The 20,225-nt window shown below is 46.4% G+C and overlaps 1 protein-coding gene across 3 annotated transcripts in view; it reads right to left on the bottom strand.

The window, feature by feature from the left end:
- The window catches only part of TTC7A (tetratricopeptide repeat domain 7A), a 316,394-nt gene that overhangs the window by 199,490 nt on the left and 96,679 nt on the right, over positions 1-20,225 (bottom strand). For all 3 annotated transcript variants that reach the window (XM_061625444.1, XM_061625445.1, XM_061625446.1), the window contains one exon: positions 2,728-2,785. In XM_061625444.1, coding sequence (XP_061481428.1) covers positions 2,728-2,785 — 58 coding nt within the window. The remainder of the gene's footprint in view (positions 1-2,727; positions 2,786-20,225) is intronic.

Genomic DNA, 20,225 nt, shown 5'->3' with positions numbered 1-20,225 from the left:
CAAACCTTTTCTGCCTTATGGTTCCTAGGGTTGCTTATGGGAAGGCAACCTATGTCTGGTTCCATTGCTTTATGTTGAACATCCATCTCTCTTAGGAGAGGTGCCACGCAACCAACTACCTCGTATGTAAGTAGTTAGGTGAGCTAGTTTATTATTTTCTTGTTGTGTGTATGAATTCTCTTGTAAGAACCTAAACCCCTGTTGGGTGAATGGTCTTAAAGGATTACTTGCTGCTATATGATATGTGCACTTATATATTTTAATAAAGCTACTTCTATTTAACCTGGTGTGTTCATTTGAGAGAAGGGGTGGTTCTAAATTCAGTGTTTTGACCCAATCTCAGTCACTCACTACCAAAGAGGGTTAAGAAGTTAAAAGCTTGGATTTTAAGTGTTAAACCAGAGGTGCCTGGCAAGGAGTGTAACTGTGACTCTTGCCTTTTAGGACCTTGGTTTTATATACCTTCTGGGCTCAGAGATCCCCTGGCTCTGAGTGGACCAGTATACAGGGGTGGTGGCAGCCTACCTTCTACCTTGCAGGGTTGTTGTGAGCGTACACAGCCTTGGCAAGGGTGAAGTAATAGCTTTTCGGTTCCAGTCTCATTTCCCTAAGGGTGGGGGTCTGAGCCTGATGCATGTTCCCGGGACCCTGAGGGTCGGGCGGGCATGACACTTATGTCTTCTCAGACTGGCAGTGATTCTCCAGTATCTCACGCAAAGGTCCGCCCATTGACTGCCACCCAACTCTTTTAGCTGAATATGCCAGGGATTGAATCTGGGGCTGTCTGCATACAAAGCATATGCTCTACCACTGAGCTATGGTCCTTTCCAACACACCTACCCCCAGCCTCCTCTCTCCCTTTTTCTTTTAGGCTATGGAAAGTGGGGCTGCACCCATTGAAATATGGACAAATCCTCCGCAGTCCCTTCAGTAATCCTTAATTTATATACTGCCAGCAGCCTCATACTCGGCATTGCTCGGGAATTCTAAGAAACAAGAAAACCAGTGCAGGCTTTAAAGGTTCTGTCTGCCATCTTGATTTAAAATGATGTCCAATAGAATCAAAACATAGATGAAAACCTTCTCCTTTATCTTGGGAATCATCACACAAAACTTGGTTACAATATCTTAAGAGGTGTCAAAATGCGTAACAGACAAACAACCTTCCCTAATGTATAGTAGATTGTTCAGTAATAATAATAATAAAATAGTACAAAAACTAGAGACCAACAAACACAGGAGGTTAGGGGCCTATAGTGCAGGCCTGCACAACTGCACACAAACAGCCTATGTCTTGTGGTGTGCTGTGTATTTGGAGGTTCTCTCCTCCCTCTTTGTCCGAGCATAGGAAGGCGGCAGAAGCAGGACGTTTTTCATGTCTCAGGAGGCTACCATCCATGGCCAGTGGGCTGCACATGGCTTTGTAGGCCACAAGCAAGGATGAACACCTTGAGGACCAGGGAGTATTGAGGACAGCCTACATCAGAGGTATCTAACCTGCAGCCCTCCAGATGTTACTAGACTTCATCTCCAATCATCTGTAACCACTGGCCATGCTGGCTAGGCAGCTGGAAATTGGGAGTCCAACAACATCTAGAGAGCCAATTTCTTCATCTGTGGACTACAATCTTGCTGGATCTCAAACTAAGGAAACCACGTATTCGAGAAAATGTTAAAAAGAACTAGTCCGAATAACTGCATTTATTATGCTACCCTGGTGAAAATGTATGCATATATGCAGATGCTGCAGCACAATATTGATATTCAGGGAGGAAGCAAAGTATAGTAAAACACATTTTTCATACAGAAGGTCCCAGATTCAATCCGTGGCATGTCCAGTTAAAAGGATCAGATAGCAGGTAGTGTGGAAGACCTCTACCTTAGTCCCTGAAGAGTCAAAGATGGTTGTAACAGACGAGTGTTCTTTAACTTTGCTTTTTGACTACGACTCCTATGATCCACAGACAAGTGGCTAAGGTGGCTGGGGATAATGGGAGTTGTAGTCCAAGAAAATCTGGGGACCTAAAGTTGAAGAACAGTGTAACAGACAATACTGGCTTAGATAGACCAATAGTCTAATCTTGAAATAAGGCAGTTTTCTTATGTACACACCTTGAACAATAATGCCTATTTCATACCACCTTCAACCCTCTCAAAAACTACTGCCAAGTTAATGCTTTTAATATATCAAAATTCAGGTCACAAGGATCTAGTTGAATTCTCACAACACCCCCTGTTGGCTATTGGTAGGTCTCCGTCTGATTAGCAATCTTGTCCACTTCCAAGCTGGAGTCAAGATATCAAGGAATCAAGCCACAGCCGGCGGAGAAAGGTCAAAAGGCTAAAAATAAATATGGTTTAAGAGTAATATAGGACAGCAATTACATCTAAATAGCACAGTAACGGAGATGTTACATCTGAGTCTAGGAATGCCTGCCACTTAAAGCTAAATCCCTCTCCAAAAAGGAGCTCTGTCAAAATGACACCAACTTGCACTCCAGATTGGCACACAGAGAAATCAGCAACCACGGGTGTCTCTCCAGTTGACCCTAAAGGCAGAAATATGCTTTTGCTGCCATGCATTTATTCTCTGTGTTAGTGCCTAAAATAAGGAGATGGAGGAAAGAAATCCTAAAAAGCTCAGACCCATGGAGAAGCCTAGGGAAGGTTTCAGGTTACAGTGTAAAATAAACAAAACATCTGTCAGTTAGGATCTTTCTTTCTCACCTTTCGAGAGCCTGAAGTGCTTTCCGGTGCAGGTCATCTTGGGTGCTTTTCAGGGTAGCTGTAATATAAGAAACAGAAGATAAAAAGTTTTGTAACCACTGCAGCAAACTATAGGCTTGAATGGCTATGCACTCCTTCTTTCTCCCCCCACCCTTCAAAGTTGGAAAAACAGACCATATGGTTCTTATAAATGAGCATTCCCCTAAGGATTTTATGCCATGACTGAGAGAGAAACCACACACAATTCTCTCTAGATCTTGTTGGAAAAAAGCATATACTGCCTTTTTTCAAGGGGCTCTACCAATGGATCATTCCTGCAGGACCAGACATCTGTGTTCCAGCTTTTCTTGTTGAGAACCTCCAGCTAAAATTAGGCCAGAAATGAAATGTCATTGTCAGTTAAAGAATAGCTCTCCCCATATAACCTTGTCGAGATTGTGGTTTATTACAAAGGGGCTCAGAGCAGAGTACCTGTTCATTCCTATCTTTCTGTACAGTATGTTAGGTTGAGAGAGTGCAACTGACCCAAGTGAGCTTCATGGCCTGAGTAGGGATTTGAACCTGGATCTCCCCAGTCCTAGTCCAAAACTCTAGCCGCTACACCAGACCGATGGGGCTTGTTCCAGATCTTGCTGCACATCTTCAGATACTTTGGGCTTGAAGAAATCCCGTGTAACTCTAGCAGCCCAGGGTTTGAACCTCAACATAGCCCACTAAAACAGACAGCATCTTGATGGATCTATGGGTTGCATCCAACTAGGTCAGAGTGGATCCACTGGCATTTATGGACATGACTACCCTAATTCCATTAATTTCAATGGGTCTACTTAGAGTATGACTTACGACTCATAGTTTCTTAAATATTTTTCGCTGCTTCATTCATTCGCACAGGCTGCAATGGGATTCAATGGGGAAGGGCCGTAGCTCAGCGAAAGTGAATTTCCAGGTAAGGCTGGGAAGGTCATTTGCCTGCAAGACTCACTGCCAGTCCATGTTGACAATACTGAGCTAGATGGACCAACGGTCTAACTCGGTATAGGGCATTTCCTGTGTTGGGCTAGCTGGGTACAGGATGGCAGCCTTTGGTTTCTTTGAAACATTTGCATAGCTCCACCTGTGTATGTCAATGGTTTTCCAGAGCCAGATTTTTAAGAGCTCTTTGCTGAACCCTGGCACTTCCGCATGGTCATCTGTGCAAAGCTGTTGGAAGGCTGCCTAAAAAATAAAGCTTGGGTGCTGCACCTGCTGTCCCCTCGATGTAGGAGACGTGTCGGGAGACTGCTGGCTTGGGCAAGAGGGGACAGAACTTTGCCAGAGGCTCAGCTGGTGCAAATGTCCCCGGGGGAGATGACTGAAACTCTTCTGGGACAGACTTTGGCTCCTGACCAGAGCATAAATTAGCAATGACAGATGTTGGCTGAGTGGCACCTTCTTCTCCTGCCCTCTCCTCTCCTGAAGATGCAGTGCCAATAGGCTCTAAGTCTTTTCCCAACATTAACTCATAGCAAAAATATCTTGCTCTCCATGCCAACCCCCCCCCCAAAAATTTTTCACCTGCTAATCCTGGAATCCAAAGTTTAGAGCTGGAAGGGACCTTGAAGGACATCTGGTCTAATTTCTCTGCTCAATGGAGGAACCCACAGCATCCTTGAATGTCCAAATTTGGCCCTTCAGGAGGCGCAGGAGCAATGTCAGTAAAAGATGGCAACCCTAAACGTACGTAGACATAGGCCCAGGGTGGGGGCAACATTACCCCCGTGTTCAAGGACTGGGTCCAAGAGAGGGATCCCACAGTTCCTCTCTGTTGCCCCATCCATTATTTTGTACAAATTCCTCCCCTTCAAGAGGAGAGAGTTATTGTTAGGTCTGGCCACAGTTAACATTAGTCACAATGGACCTTAGGATGTTCCTCACCTCCCTTTAAGAATATAGGTTTAGTGTTTTTATGACGATAATGTTTCAAGGGTCTCATATACTTATGACCCTTAAGTGGTCACCCGTTGGTCACAGCTCATGCACGTTTCTCCCACCCAGAAGAGGAGCAGTGATTTCATAAACAAAATTACGACAATCTTTTCTTTTTTTCAGATAAAAAGACCCACCTTTTCATATTTTCTTTTCCATTGTCTATTATACTTAACACATCAGAATGAAAACAGCCCACAAAATAAGCAGGCATACTCTTTAACTCTCAGACAAACCAATTCAAATTGGTCCCCCCAGATCTATTAGCTACGGCCCTCCAGATGTTGTTGGACTCCAACTCCCATCAGCCCCAGCCAGCAAGGCCAATGGGTCCTCAAGATACCATTGAAACATCTGAAGCTCGCTGTAACGACATTGCAGGGCACTTCCAAAATAAAATCGCATGCATCCGTAGGGACCTAGACTCTGATGTTATGACAGTTGAATCCACTGAAGTGTCCAGAGCACGGTCTTGTCCTTCATTATTGGATGAGTTTCAGTTGGTGCAGCTTGAGGAAGTAGACAAGGTGCTTGGAATGGTGCGTGCGACCACGTCTGTGCTGGATCCTTGTCCATCTTGGCTAGTGAAGGCTAGTAGGACTGGTACCACCGGCTGGGCTAAGGAAGTGATAAATGCCTTCTTGAGTGAGGGAGTAGTCCCTAGTAGCCTCAAGGAGGCAGTAGTAAGACCTCTTTTAAAGAAACCTTCCTTAGACCCAGATGACCTGAACAACTATAGACCGGTGGCGAATGTCCCCTTTTTGGGCAAGGTTCTAGAGCGGGTGGTTGCCGGTCAGCTCCAGGCGCTCTTGGATGAGACCGATTATCTGGATCCGTTTCAATCCGGTTTTAGGCCTGGTTTTGGCACTGAAACAGCCTTGGTCGCCCTATACGATGACCTTTGTCGGGAGAGGGACAGAGGGAGTGTGACTCTGTTGATTCTCCTTGATCTCTCAGCGGCGTTTGATACCATCGACCATGGTATCCTTCTGGGGAGACTCGCGGAGTTGGGAGTTGGAGGCACTGCTTGGCAGTGGTTCTGCTCCTACTTGGCGGATCGTCACCAGAAGGTAGTACTTGGGGAACATTGCTCGACACCTTGGACTCTCCATTGTGGAGTCCCTCAGGGGTCGGTTTTGTCCCCCATGCTTTTTAACATCTACATGTAGCCTCTGGGTGCCGTCATCAGGAGTTTTGGAGTGCGTTGCCACCAGTACGCTGATGACACGCAGCTCTATTTCTCCTTTTCATCCTCTACAGGTGAGTCTGTGGATGTGCTGAACCACTGCCTGACCGCGATAATGGACTGGATGAGAGCTAATAAACTGAGACTCAATCCAGACAAGACCGAGACACTGTTGGTGAATGCCTTCCCTGTTCAGATGGTGGATGTTTACCCTGTTCTAGATGGGGTTACACTCCCCTTGAAGGAACAGGTTCGTAGTCTGGGGGTGCTTTTCGATCCTTCCTTATCTCTTGAGGCGCAAGTGGCCTCGGTGGCAAGGAATGCGTTCTACCACCTTCGGTTGGTAGCCCAGCTACGCCCCTATCTTGACAGGGATGACCTCGCCTCAGTTGTTCATGCTCTGGTAACTTCTAGGTTGGATTACTGTAATGCGCTCTACGTTGGGCTGCCCCTGAAGCCAGTTCGGAAACTTCAGCTAGTGCAAAATGCAGCAGCCAGACTGCTGACAAGGACCAGCCGGTCAGCACATATAACACCTGTTCTGGCCCATTTGCACTGGCTACCCATCTGTTTCCGAGCCAGATTCAAGGTGCTGGTCATGACCTATAAAGCCTTACACGGCGTGGGACCACAATATCTTGTGGAACGCCTCTCCCACTATGAACCTACCCGGTCACTTCGCTCAGCAGCTAAGGCCCTCCTCCGGGTACCAACACATCAGGAAGCCCGGAGGACAGTTACACGATCTAGGGCCTTTTCTGTAGTGGCCCCTGAATTGTGGAATAGCCTCCCCGAAGAAATACGCCTGGCGCCTACGCTGCTATCTTTTCGGCGCCAGGTTAAGACCTGGCTATGCTCCCAGGCATTTTAATGTGTTTACTTTTATATTTCTGTGGTTTCTGTTTGTGTTTATTATTGTTCGGCTGTTTTTATTATGATATTTTGTATTTTAATCTTTTGTACACCGCCCAGAGAGCTATTCGCTATGGGCGGTTTAAAAATGGAACAAATAAATAAATAAATAAATAGAGACGATGGGAGTTGTAATGCAACAACTGGAGGGCACCAGGTTTCCCACCTTTTAGCTAAAGCCTTGGGCTACACATTTACTTAAGAATAAGCTCCAGTGACATAAGTGGACATTTCTTCCCCAAGGCCAGCCATACCATTAGGCAAACTGAGGTGGCAGTGTCAGGCAGCAGTCACTAGGGCGGGGGGTAGGGGCTCAGGGCAGCAGTGAGGTGTTGGAGGACAGAGTGGCATGTTCCACATGACTGTGCCCTATAGCCCCTAAACCAGGGACAGACTTCAGGACTGTCAGATCTACGTGGGTTTTTTTTACTAGGACTCAAAGCTCTACCAACCATTAGAATTAAAGAACAGAGTGCCTCTGAACATATTCTGAGACTAGGGATTTGTTCTCAACATCAGTACTGAAATGAACTCTCAGTCCTTTCACACACATACAAAAACCACTTCATTGTTAACTTTCTTCATTTCACTTTCTTCAGCAGCTGAATTTAGATGGGGAAAGTAATTTTGTTGTTGCAATTGCTAAGCTATTTGGCAATCTGAAATCCTTGCTGTTCTACTACAAATCACCCAGAGATCTTCTGTCCAGCCTGCTCCCCTCAGAGGCAGTAGAGGACACCATACCGTTGGCAGTGATGAAGTAAGATTCAACAGTCTGGTTGGGGGGGGGGCGGAGGGAGGAGTAATCTTTGTCTCAGGCAGCAATCAGTCACGGGGTGGCCCTGTGTTTTTCATAAACATGTGCAAGACCAGACTGTGCAGCTTACAGCCCTAGGGAAAGATCACAAACTAAAATATTTTATTGCTGTGAAAGTACTTTTTACTACACCACTTTAAACAGTCATGACCTCACCCAAAGAATCCTGGGAACTGTAGTTTGTTATGGATGCTGAGAGTTGTTAGGAGACCCCCCTCTTGCCCCTTCCCTCCCCTTTCATTTGCCCCTCCCTACCCATCCCCTTCCAATCCCCTCCTTCCCCCTCCTCCCGCTCCCATTCCTCATAACCATGGTCAGTTTTACCTATCTTAAGCATGATTGCACAGAAGGAAATGCCATTGAACTCTATAAGCATGCAAATGATCAAGCCTGCCCTCCCTTCCCCCTTCCTTTGTCCCCCTCCAATATGCTCCTTCCCCCTCCCCCTCCCCAAATTCTTCCAAGCTACACAGGAAGTGGATTGGATTGTGAAAGACCAACCCAAATTGTGTTTGCATTTTGACAAATTTGTAGGGCAGTCCAATATCTCAGAGAGGAGGTCAGGTCTCCTGCTCCCCTGGTGCATTCACCATAGCTGCGCAATTTCCCTCCTTTTTAAAGTTTGATAGAAATATCTCCTGGCTATAGGTATGTTCTTAAACCGCAAGGTTTTTTGCCTATTAATGAATTTCCCTGCTTTTTAATCCAGGAGGTAAGAAATGGGATCCTGTGCAAGTTTGCTGAGAGTGGATTGATCATTTGCATGCTTATTGAGTTCAGTGGGATTTACTCCCCTGTAATCATGCTTAGGATAGGTGAAACTGACCACAGGGGATAGGGAGGGGAGGAGAAGGGAGGGGAGGAAATGCAGAGAGGAGGAATGGGAGGGGAGCAGGCAGGAGGGGGAGGGGAGGAGAAGGACAGGTTTGGTCATTTGCATGTTTATTGAATTCAGTGTGATTTACTCCCATACAATCATGCTTAGGATAGGTAAAAGTGACGGGGGGGGGAGGCAGGGGGGGAGGGCTGGAGTGGGCAGGGAAGGAGAAAGAAGGAAGAGGGGAGGGGAGGAGGAAGGGAGAGGAGAGGGGAAGGAGAAAAGCAGGTCTGATCATGTGCATGCTTATTCGAGTTCAATGGGATTTACTCCTATGCAATCATGGTTAGGATAGGAAAAACTGATCATAGGGAGGAGGAGGGGGAAGGGGAAGGAGCGTATTGGAGGGGAACAAAGGAAGGGGGAGGGGAGGGGAGGGCAGGCTTGATCATTTGCATGCTTATAGAGTTCAATGGCATTTCCTTCCGTGCAATCATGCTTAAGATAGTTAAAACTGATCATGGGTATGAAGGGGAGCAGGTGGAGGGAGAAGGAGAGGACTGGAAGGGGATGGGAGGGGCAAATGAAGGGGGAGGGAAGGGGGAAGGGGGGGATAGGCGGAAGGAGAAGGGAGGGTGGGTTTGATCATTTGCATACTTTTTGAGTTCAGTGGGATTTACCTCTGTGCAATCATGTTTGAAAATGGAAATGGACTGCCTTCAAGTCAATCCCGAATTATGTTGACCCTATGAATAGGGTTTTCATGGTAAACAGTATTCAGAGGTAGTTTTACCATTGCGTTCCTCTGAGGCTGAGAGACAGTGACTGGTGCAAGGTCACCCAGTGTGCTTCATGGCTGTGTGGGGATTGAAATCCTGGTCTCCCTTGTCGTAGTCCAACACTGACCTGGGGGAGGGGCAGGGAGGGGAGGAGATTGGGTGGGTGGGCACTGGGCAGAGGGGAAGCCCCTTTCCTTTCCAAAAGGAAAACATTGTGAACAGTATCATTGTTTTCAGCCTTTCCCCCACCTTTTTATTCTACAGCAGGCACATGTAGCCTCCCACCCAAATTTAAACCAAAGCTGTCCCTGGCCACATCCACACCAGGCCTTTATTTCACTTTGGACAGTCATGGCTTCTCTCAAAGAATCCTGGGAAGTGTAGTTAGTGAAGGGTGCTGAGAGTTGCTAGGAGACACCCAGTCCCCCTCACAGACTGCAATCAGAGTGGCTGACTGTTAAGCCAGTCTGGCCACTGAAGCTCTCTCAGTGGAACATGAGTCTCCTCTCAACACCCTTCACAAACTACACTTCCCAGGATTCTCTGAGGGAAGCCATGACTGTCTCACGTGAAATCAAAGTCTGGTTTGGGTGTGGCCCCAATTAGCCAAGCCCAGCAGCTGTGAGTCTGGCTTTTAGAACTCTGACAGTTGGTTCTTACTGAGCATGCCCGATGTTTACTGTGTACAGTTCTGGTCGCCTCATCTCAAAAAGGATATTATACAGTTGGAAAAGGTTCAGAAGAGGGCAACCAGAATGATCAAGGGGATGGAGCGACTCCCTTACGAGGAAAGGTTGCAGCATTTGGGGCTTTTTACTTTAGAGAAAAGGCGGGTCAGAGGAGACATGATAGAAGTGTATAAAATTATGCATGGCATTGAGAAAGTGGATAGAGAAAAGTTCTTCTCCCTCTCTCATAATACTAGAACTCATGGACATTCAAAGAAGCTGGAAGATTCAGGACAGACAAAAGGAAGTACTTCTTTACTCAGCGCATAGTTAAACTATGGAATTTGCTCCCACAAGATGCAGTAATGGCCACCAGCTTGGATGGCTTTAAAAGAAGATTAGACAAATTCATGGAGGACAGGGCTATCAATGGCTACTAGCCATGATGGCTGTGCTCTGCCACCCTAGCCAGAGGCAGCATGTTTCTGAAAACCAGTTGCCGGAAGCCTCAGGAGGGGAGAGTGTTGGCACCTGGTTGGCCAGGCTCTTCTTATGTTCTTATGTTATCATAGGGTTCCAGCCAAAATTTCTTAAATTAATTAAAAATCAGCCAGGCATTTTTTTAACTTTTAAACAGCAGAAGATGAAGGTCAGATTATGGGGCAAGGTCAGTATTAGGATTACAGGTACTCTGTGAACATGGCTGATTTTTAATGAATTTCAACAGATTATGAGAACTGTCAGAGAAAAAAGTCCAAAAGGGCTCTGGGTTTTCTCTCTCTCTTTTTACACTTTGAACTGTCTATTCTCTCTGACTGTTTTGTGTATCTGCATGAAAATTGAGAGGGTTGTTAAGCAAGCATTTCTGAGTTCAGAACTATAAATTCTGTAAGGTTTTGTTTGAAATGAGCTTATGGGAAGCATCAGAATGGCATTGGGGGGTATTTTCAATTTAATATTGCGGAATGTGAGAAATCCCCACTGGCTATAGTATACAGCCACTCTCGTGCCTCTATAATATCCAATTTGAATTTATTCAGGGCAGTTTCTCACCCTCTCAAAGCCTTACCTCTTGTCTTGTATAAATTGTGTATGGGATAAGGGTAGCTGGATTGTCACTACAGCCACTAATGGAATAGAAATCACAAGAGGTACTGTGAGAACAGTCCAGTGGGAACTTAAAAAAACAGACTTTAGCCAGGAAAAAAAGATGCAACTTGAAGAAGAAATTTGTGTTCTCTCAATAAATTATCAGGGTTGAGAGAGGGGGGAAATAATTTTTTTTATCCTCTGCGGAATATATAACATGCTTCCATCGTCTTCAGTGAGATGTAAACTCAGCATATCTTACACATATATCTCTTAAGAGGAGGTCTGCCTTGCAATGCCACTTCACACATTTCCCAATACATGTGTGTATTTACAGCAGAGAGCCACAGTCTCGTAACTAAGGGGGTGGTGGATGTCACCCCATTGTCATGGTCAGACCACTTCCTACTGAAGTTTAGACTTATGGCTCCGATCCTTCCCTGCAGGGGTGGTGGACATATTAAGATGCTCTTACCCCAGAGATTAATGGAATCCACTGGATTCCTGAATGCCCTGGGGGAGTTCCCAGTAGATAGAGTAGGTGACCCTATTGAAGCCCTTGTCATGCTGTGGAACAGCGAGGTGCTTTGGACTCTTGACACGGTTGCCCCTGAGCGCCCTCTCCGGCATTGTGGAGCCCGGTTTGCACCTTGGTACACCAGTGAGCTAAGGGCAATGAAACAGGCTAGACGATGGCTAGAGCGTAAGTGATGAAAGACATGCTGTGAGGCTGACCGGGCAAGAGTAAATCATCATAACCGTGCCTACTGTGAGGCAATGAGGGTGACGAAGAAGGCCCACTTCTCTGCCTTCATCGCATCCTCAAGTAGCCATCCAGTGGAGCTTTTCTGTATTGTCAGGGGTCTGTTGACATCAGCTCCAGGAACTGGAGTTTTAGACCCTTCGGAGGCCCACTGTGGATTGTTTGCAAGGCACTTTGAGGGTAAAGTTGCCCCATCCACATCTGCTATAGTCCTCTGCTGCAACGTCTGCTGCAACTTCTTGGGAATGGTTTCAGTTGATGCAGCCTGATGACATGGACAAGGTGCTTGTGATGATGGGGACAGCGTGTCCTCTTGACCCTTGCCCTTCTTGGCTTATTAAAGCTTGCCAAGGGGGTTTGACCAAGTGGATCCAGGGTGTGGTCAACGCGTCATTGTGGGAGGGAGTGGTTCCAGCTGCCCTGAAAGAGGCAGGGATCTGACCACTCCTGAAAAAGCTCACCCTGGACCCATTGGTCTGCAACAATTATCAACCGGTCGCAAATACCCCCTTAGGGAAGGTGACTGAGAGGGTTGTGGCACAGCAATTGCAAGGACTTTTGGATGAAACAGATTATCTTGACCCATTCCAGTCTAGGTTCAGGCCTGGTTATGGGACCAAATCGGGCTTGGTCACCCTGATGGATGACCTTTATCGGGAGGAGGACAGGGGGAGTGCGACCCTGTTACTCTTACTTGATATCTCAGTGGCTTCTGATACCATTGACCATGGCATCCTTCTGGGCCGACTTGGTGAGATGGGTATTGGAGGCACTGCTTTACAGTGGTTCCGATCCTATCTCCAAGGTTGTTTTCAGAGAATAGCATTGGGTGATTGTATTTTGGCCCCCTGGCAGTTGTGCTGTGGGGTGCCACAGGGTACCATCTTGTCCCCCATGCTGTATGAAGCCCTTGGGAGCGGTCATCAGGAGATTTGGGGCAAGGTGTCAGCAGTATGCTGATGTTACCTAGCTCTATTTCTCTGTAACACGTGAATCAGGAGAGGCTGTGCAAGCTCTGGACCGCTGCCTGGACTCGGTGGTGGGCTGGATGAGGGCCAATAAACTGAGTCTGAATCCTAGCAAGACGGAGGCGCTGTGGGATGGTGGTTCCCAAGTTCAGATAATTGGTCAGTTGCCTGCTTTGGATGGGGTCGTACTCCCTCTGAAAGAGCAGGTACGTAGTCTAGGGGTACTCCTGGATCCATCTTTGTCGCTAGAGGCCCAGATGACGTCAGTGGCGAGGAGTGCCTTTAACCAGCTTCAGCTAGTAAGACAGCTGCAGCCATTTCTGGACCAGGATAGCCTGACCACTGTTGTCCACACAATGGTAACTTCCAGGCTGGATTACTGTAATGTGCTCTTTGTGGGGCTGCCCTTGAGGTTGGTCTAGAAGAGGCAGCTGGTGCAAAATGCGGTGGTGAGACTGCTCACTGGGGCAGGGTATCGCCAACATATCACCCTGCTGCTGAAAGAATTGCACTGTCTGCCCATTTGCTACCGGGCTGAGTTCAAGGTTCTAGTTTTGGTGTACAAAGCCCTATACAGCTGGGGACCAGGATACCTGAAAGACCATCTCACGATCACTGCGCAGATGCCATCTTATCAGGAGGTCCGTTCTGCGCAACATAGGAAGTGGACCTTTAGTGTAGTGGCACCTACCCTGTGGAATTCCCTCCCCTTAAATATTAGGCAGGCACCATCTCTGTTCTTTTAGGCGCCTATTGAAGGCCTTCCTCTTTCAACAAGCCTTTTAAGCTGAGACCTTATCCCAGTCTGTGTCTGTGCTGGAATTGCTTTTTAATATGTTTTTAAATTTTTTTTTTAAAACAGTATGTTTTTAACCTTTTTAAAAAAATGTCTTGAAAGCTTTTTAAAAAAATGTTTTTAAAGATGTTTTGTTTTAATGTATTCTAAAGTCTGTTTTTATGATGTCTTAGGGTGTTTTTAGTGCTTTTGTTTGCTGCCCTGGGCTCCTGCTGGGAGGAAAGGCGGGATATAAATCAAATAATAAACAAATGAATAAGCACGTAGCTATAACATCCATGTGGTGGAAAACATGTGTTATGCATGCACATTAAAAACATGCAAAACAACCCTCAAATGCAAGCCTCATGTCCAAGGAGTGGCTTTCATTTCCATTTCATTTTTTTCCCAAGGCAAGCATCAACCAGCCTTTCCGCCTTCACTGAGTATAACAGAAGCAATTTCAACGAGTTCAGCATTTTGCCTCTTCGCTTGACAGTGTGTACTTTTAATTTTAAATTATGTATAACTATTGCATTCTTTTGCTTCTGACAAAAGGTTTAATAAAATGTACATAGAAACACAGGAGGCTATCTCATACTGAGTCAGACCCATTGGTTCGTCTAGACCAGTACTGTCTACACAGACTGGCAGCAGCTCTCCATTGCTTCAGGCACAAGTATCTCCCAGCCCCCCCCCCACACAAGTATCTATGGTTACACACACACACGTATCTATGGTTACACACACACAAGCATCTATGGTTCCTCTATGCAGTATAAACATAATGATTGTAGTATCTGTTAGAATTTTCTAAGCACACAAGTAGAACCCTGCTGGATCAGACCATAGTCCAGCATTCTGTTTCCCATAGTGGCCAACCAGATGCCTGCAGGAAGTCCACCAGCAGGACATGAGGCAAGAGCTCTCTCCCATTTCTGGCTCCTCAGCAACAGAACTGAGCGGTATCTTCCTTCTAAACCTATATATATGTCATAACTAGCAGCCATTGACAGAAATTTCTTTTCCTCCATGAATTTGTTTAACCTTCCCCCAACTTTGTTAAAGAAAATAGATTTAGAGCAAATAGGGAAACAAGAAAATAAAGAACACAGCATACAAAGTTGTGAGTTAAGCATTAGATAAAATGTTAGTAGAGGAGGACCAGAACTCAATGGTGGAGCAGCTGCTTCACATGCAAAGGGCCCCTGGTTCAAATGCCATGTAGGGCTAAAAATGACCTCCATCATAAAACCCTGGAGAACTGCTGGTGGTCAGTGTATTTATTTATCTATTATTTACTACATTTAGATCCCACCTTTCTTCCAAGTTGCTCAAGGCAATGCGTATGGAGTTCTCCATCCTCTATTTTATCCTCACAACAACCCTGTGAGGTAGGTTCGGCGGAGAGATAGTGACTGGCTTGCAGTCACCTAGTGAGCTTCATGGCTGAGTGAACCTAGGTGTCCCAGGTCCTAGTCTAATACTCTTAACCACTCCAACACACTGGCTCTCTTCTTTGATTCAGACACTACAGAGCTAGACAGACCAATGGTCTGACTTGGTATAAGGTAGTTTGCAACGATAGTAACACTCATCATACTCTATAAAAGATGCATTAAAGTATCAAATGGAAAGAGAGGACAAAATGTTGGGCTGAGACTTAGAATAGATTGGAATTCTTATGATTAACGTTAATAAAATATGTGGTGTAGAGTGTCAGACCTGGGAGACCAGAGTTCAAATCCCCACTAAGCCATGAAGCTTGCTGGCTCACCTTGGGCCAGTCACAGTCTCTCAGCCTCACAGGGTTGTTGTTAAGGATAAAATAGAGAGGGAGGAGACCATGCATGCCACCTTGAGCTCCTTGGAGGAAAAGGTGGGATATAAATGTAACAATAAATAAATAAAAATAGTCCCATTGATTTCAATAGGACTACTCTCAAATATGAATAGGGGTGCATTCCTAACCACCGCCCCCTGATGTTGGCTGTTGGGAAGAGTTAAACTGGCACACAGGCCGGCTTCTGTGCCAGTGGAGAGGAGCACTGTGTCTGTGTAGGGAGAGGAAGCTCCATCATGGTGGACAGGAGGCTACGGCTAGCATTTCTCCTGCCGTCAGTAGCTGGCAGAAAGTCCATCATGTGGTGTTCAGGTGCAGGGATCCCATGGATCCTCCGAGGGGCAAATTCTTGGGGCCCTCAGCTGTGGTATCCTAGAGCTGGTGCAGCAAAGAAGGAACAATCCCTGCCACCACCTTCCGCCCTGGCTGGCATGAGCCCAGTAGGGCTTTGGATGCCGTGGTAGCTCCACAGCTGTGATCATCCCTGGCCCCTCGATAGGTTTGCTCTGTACATCTGGATCCAACCCAAAGAAAGGAAACCTGCACCCCACTGCAAAAGTAAGTAACTTAAACAGATCAAATATAAAATGTGTTATTAAAAGTTATTAAACTTAGAAAGTTAGAAATGTTATTAAAAGAGAGAAATACTGAAATAGTTCCACGCAAAAGACTTATAGAAACACAGAATAATAGAGTTGAAAGGGGGCCCATAAGCAGGGCCGGTGCCAGACATGCCGGGGCCCTTGGGCACCAGCTAGCCCTAGCCCCTGGCATGCATGTGCGCACACACGCATATAGCCCCAGACACGCTGGAGTGCTTGGGCAAAAGCCTGCCATTCGCGTACAGCGAGAGCTTCAGGACTCTGCCATTCCCTTGCTTAACTTACCTTCTTCTTTGGTTGTGCACGCAGCGGTGCCCTTAAGAAAGATGGTGGCTGAGGTTTCCCTAAGGAGCTGAAGCCTCTGCCGCCATCTTGGTTCATGGCAGGGATGTGAGCGTGCAGCAAGCATGCATGCCATCAGCCAAGATGGCGGCAGAGGCTTCAGCCACTTAGGAAAACCACAGCCGCCATCTTTCTTAAGGGCACCACTGCGTGTGCAACCACGGAACAAGGTAAGTTAAGCAAGGGAATGGCAGAGTCCCGAAGCTCTCGCCGTGCAATCCGCAGCAGCGATCCTGCTGTGCATCGCGGAAGGGGAGCAGAGGGGCCCCTCAGGGGCTCCTGTAGCCTCAGGGGCCCTCGGGCCAGTGCCCCACCTGGCTGCCCCTTGGAACCTGCCCTGCCCATAAGGCCATCGACTCCAACCCCCTGCTCAATGCAGGAATCCAACTTAAAGCACACCTGACAGGTGGTTGTCCAGCTGCCTCTTGAAGGCCTCCTGTGTCGGAGAGCCCACCAGCTCCTTATGTCATTGGTTCCATTAGGTATCCCTTGACCATTTGTCTATCAATCTCAAGCTGCAATCCTGCCCTTCAGCTTGTACTTCACATTTCCCAGGAGGGTCATAGTCTCTCTTTTGGGAGAAGACTGAGCCAAAGTAGGAATTGAGCACTTCTGCCTTTTCTTTGTCATCTGTTATCATTTTGCCATCCTCACTGAGTAGCTGAAGCACCATTTGTTTTCTCTGTCTTTCACTATGTATACAACTGAAGAAAGCTTTTTTGTTGCTTTTAGCAACCCTCACTAACCTCAGCTCATTCACAAAATGCAGCCTAAAAAAGCATTTGCCTTTTTTTTGCAGCCACATCACACTGTTGGCTCATGTTCAGCTAGTGATCAACAATTCTCAGCTTTAGCCTTCCTGACACCATCCCTGCAATTCCGTGATACCTGCCTGTACTCTTCCTTTGTGGCCTGGCTTTCCTTCCACTTCCTGTATGTGTCCTTTTTGTTTTCAGATCATCTCTAAGCTTTTTGAGAAGCAACATTGGCTTCTTTTGCTGTCTTCCCCCTTTTCCCCTTGTTGGAATAGTCCACAATTGTGCCTTTAGCATTTCCTTTTTTTAGAAACTCCCATCCATCTTGGACTCCTTTTCGCATTAGGGTTGTTTGTCATGCAACCTTATTTATCATTGTTTGAGTTTATTAAAATCAGCTTTCCTGAAGACCAGGCTACGTGTATGGCTACTCTCAGCTTTTGCTTCCTTTAAAATCAAGAACTCAAGTATAACAGGGTCATTTCCCCGAAGAGTTCCTGTAACTGCCACTTCATCCACTAAGTCATCTCTATTGGTTACATTCAAGTCAATTATTATTTATTTATTTATTGAATTTCTTAGTCGCCCATCTGGTTGGCTATCCAGCCACTTTGGGCCACGTACAAAATAGGCATACAAATATAATAGACATTAAAAATCTGAAAACAATGACGATAAAATCTAGCCCACCCCAAAAGCCTGCCTGAAGAGCCAGGTCTTCACGGCCCGGTGGAAACTCATATAGAAGGGGCATGGCGGAGATCATTTGGGAGTTCCACAGGGTGGGGGACACAATTGAAAAAGCCCTCTCTCTAGTCCTCACCAGTCTGGCTGTTTTGATTGATGGGCTGGAAGGAAGGTCTTTTGAGGCTGATCTTGTTGGGCTGCATAGCTGATGATGCTGGAGGCACTCCTTCAGATAGACTGGGCCGAAACCGTATAGGGATTTAAAGGTCAAAACTAACACCTTGAACTGGGCCCGGCAAGCAACTGGTAACCAGTGCAACTCTTTTAGCACTGGTGTTATGTGATCTCGCCGGCAACTGCCTTTAATCAGGCGCGCCGCCACATTCTGTACCAGTTGCAGCTTCCGGACCATTTTCAAGGGTAGCCCCACGTAGAGCGCATTACAGTAGTCTAGGCGAGAGGAGACCAGGGCATGTACCACCGATGGGAGCAGATGATTGGGAAGGTAGGGGCGCAGCCTCCGTATCAGATGGAGTTGATACAGTGCTGCCCGGCTCACAGCCGAGACCTGAGCTTCCATGGACAGTTGGGAGTCAAGAATGATCCCGAGGCTGTGGACCTGGTCTTTCAGGGACAATTGTACCCCACTGAGCACCAGGTCCAAATCCCCTAACCTTCCCTTGTCTCCCACGAACAGTACCTCGGTTATGTCAGGGTTCAGTTTCAGCTTATTCCTTCTCATCCAGCCACTCACTGACTCCAGGCACTTGGACAGGGTTTCTACAGCCAACCTCGGTGAACATTTAAATGAGAGATAGAGCTGCGTGTCATCTGCATATTGGTGACACTGCAGCCCAAATCTCCATGGAAAAGAATATACCAATATGAAAAGGGAAACCAGACATAATTTTTCTTCTGAGATTATTATATCACATTCAGTGAACAGAAGCTATCAATATTTTAAATTATATCTAAACTCATCAAGTCTATAAAAGGAAGCCACCCCACCAGGACATGTTTCTTCACATTTCCTCCCTTCAGACAGCTAAATACAGTCCACGATATGCCCTATTTCAGCCTGCCAGAAATGATGGAGCACTTCTGCCAGTTATTGTCAAAAAAGAATTTTAGCTACTTAACAGCAAGTTCCAGACTAGCTCGTGATGCTCCTTGTGCATAGTTCCTTTCCTAAATTCCCTAATACTATAATTAAAGGGTTCAGAGGAACTGAACATCCAAAAACTAAACCAATGGTTATAACAAACTTCCCCCTCAAAACAGAGATGTTTTAGGACAGTACCACCAAACATGTTAAAATCGGCACTGACTCACATGTATCTCCAACAGTGGTATAGATCTCCAACAGCAATCTACTTCATTTGTATAGATTTAGTCATGCAGGTTGGAGTCACATAACAATGATTAAGAATCTTAACATTAAGCAGGCACCCTCGCTATACCCTTTTAGAAGCCTGCTAAAAACTTTCTATATCCAGAGTTGATGTAGTACTGTATACTTGTTTTAAATATTTGCTGATTTTATCTGTGTATTATTGCTATTTGTTTGATATTGTCCATGGTTTGATAATGCACATTACTGATATTGCTTGATATTATCCAACAACTTCAGGGGAGCCAAGGCTGGGAAGTCTGAAGCCTGAGAATGTGGCCAATGTGCGGTAGTGGAGAGGGGTGGGACTTCATAGGGAAGCTGCAAACCTATTTCTCTTTTCATAATTGAAGAGATAACGAGCATGTAATATGTCAGCCTTCCTCAAGGTGGTACCCTCCGGATGCTGTTTAACTCCAACTCCCATCAGCCCTGGCCACTGGCCATGCCAGCTAGGAATGATGGAGTCCAACATCTGGAAAGCACCAGCTTGGGGAAGGATAAGATTCCCTCTCCACAGAGGTGCGCCTGACACTTTCATTATACCATTTTCATTGTCACACCTCTTTACATCTTGGCCTCTGATAATATAATATAATAAATATAATAAATATAATAAAATCTAATCTAATCTAATCTAATCTAATCTAATCTAATCTAATATGGATTGATTCCATAAAGGAAGCCACAGACTTGAACTTACAAGAACTGAACAGCAGGGCCAGTTCTAAACGGTGGCTAGGTGGGACACTGGCAGAGGGCCCCTGGAGCTACAGGGGGGCCCTTAGGGGGCCCTCCACTCCCCTTCTGCGATCTGCAGCACCAGCCATTCCCTTGCACCACCTACCTGTCTCCTGCCTTTTAGCATTGCCCTTAATGAAGATGGCGGCCAAGGTTTCCCTAAGGTACTGAAGCCCCTGCTGCCATCTTGGTTGATGGCAGAGATGCACGAGCGTAGCACGGACGTGTGCCATCAACCAAGATTGTGGTGAAGGCTTCATCCACTTAGGGAAATCGTGGCTGCCATCTTGGTTAATGGCAATGCTAAAAGACAGGAGACAGGTAGGTGGGGGGGCATGTGCACACGCTGGCGCGCAGGGCAAGCTGATGCCCAAGGGCACCAGCATGCCTGGGGCCGGC

This window comes from Rhineura floridana, chromosome 4 (genome assembly GCF_030035675.1).
Source record: "Rhineura floridana isolate rRhiFlo1 chromosome 4, rRhiFlo1.hap2, whole genome shotgun sequence".
Lineage (NCBI taxonomy): Eukaryota > Metazoa > Chordata > Lepidosauria > Squamata > Rhineuridae > Rhineura > Rhineura floridana.
The sequence above is the reverse complement of the archived record's forward strand: the minus strand, read 5'-3'. Positions and strand labels throughout refer to the sequence as shown.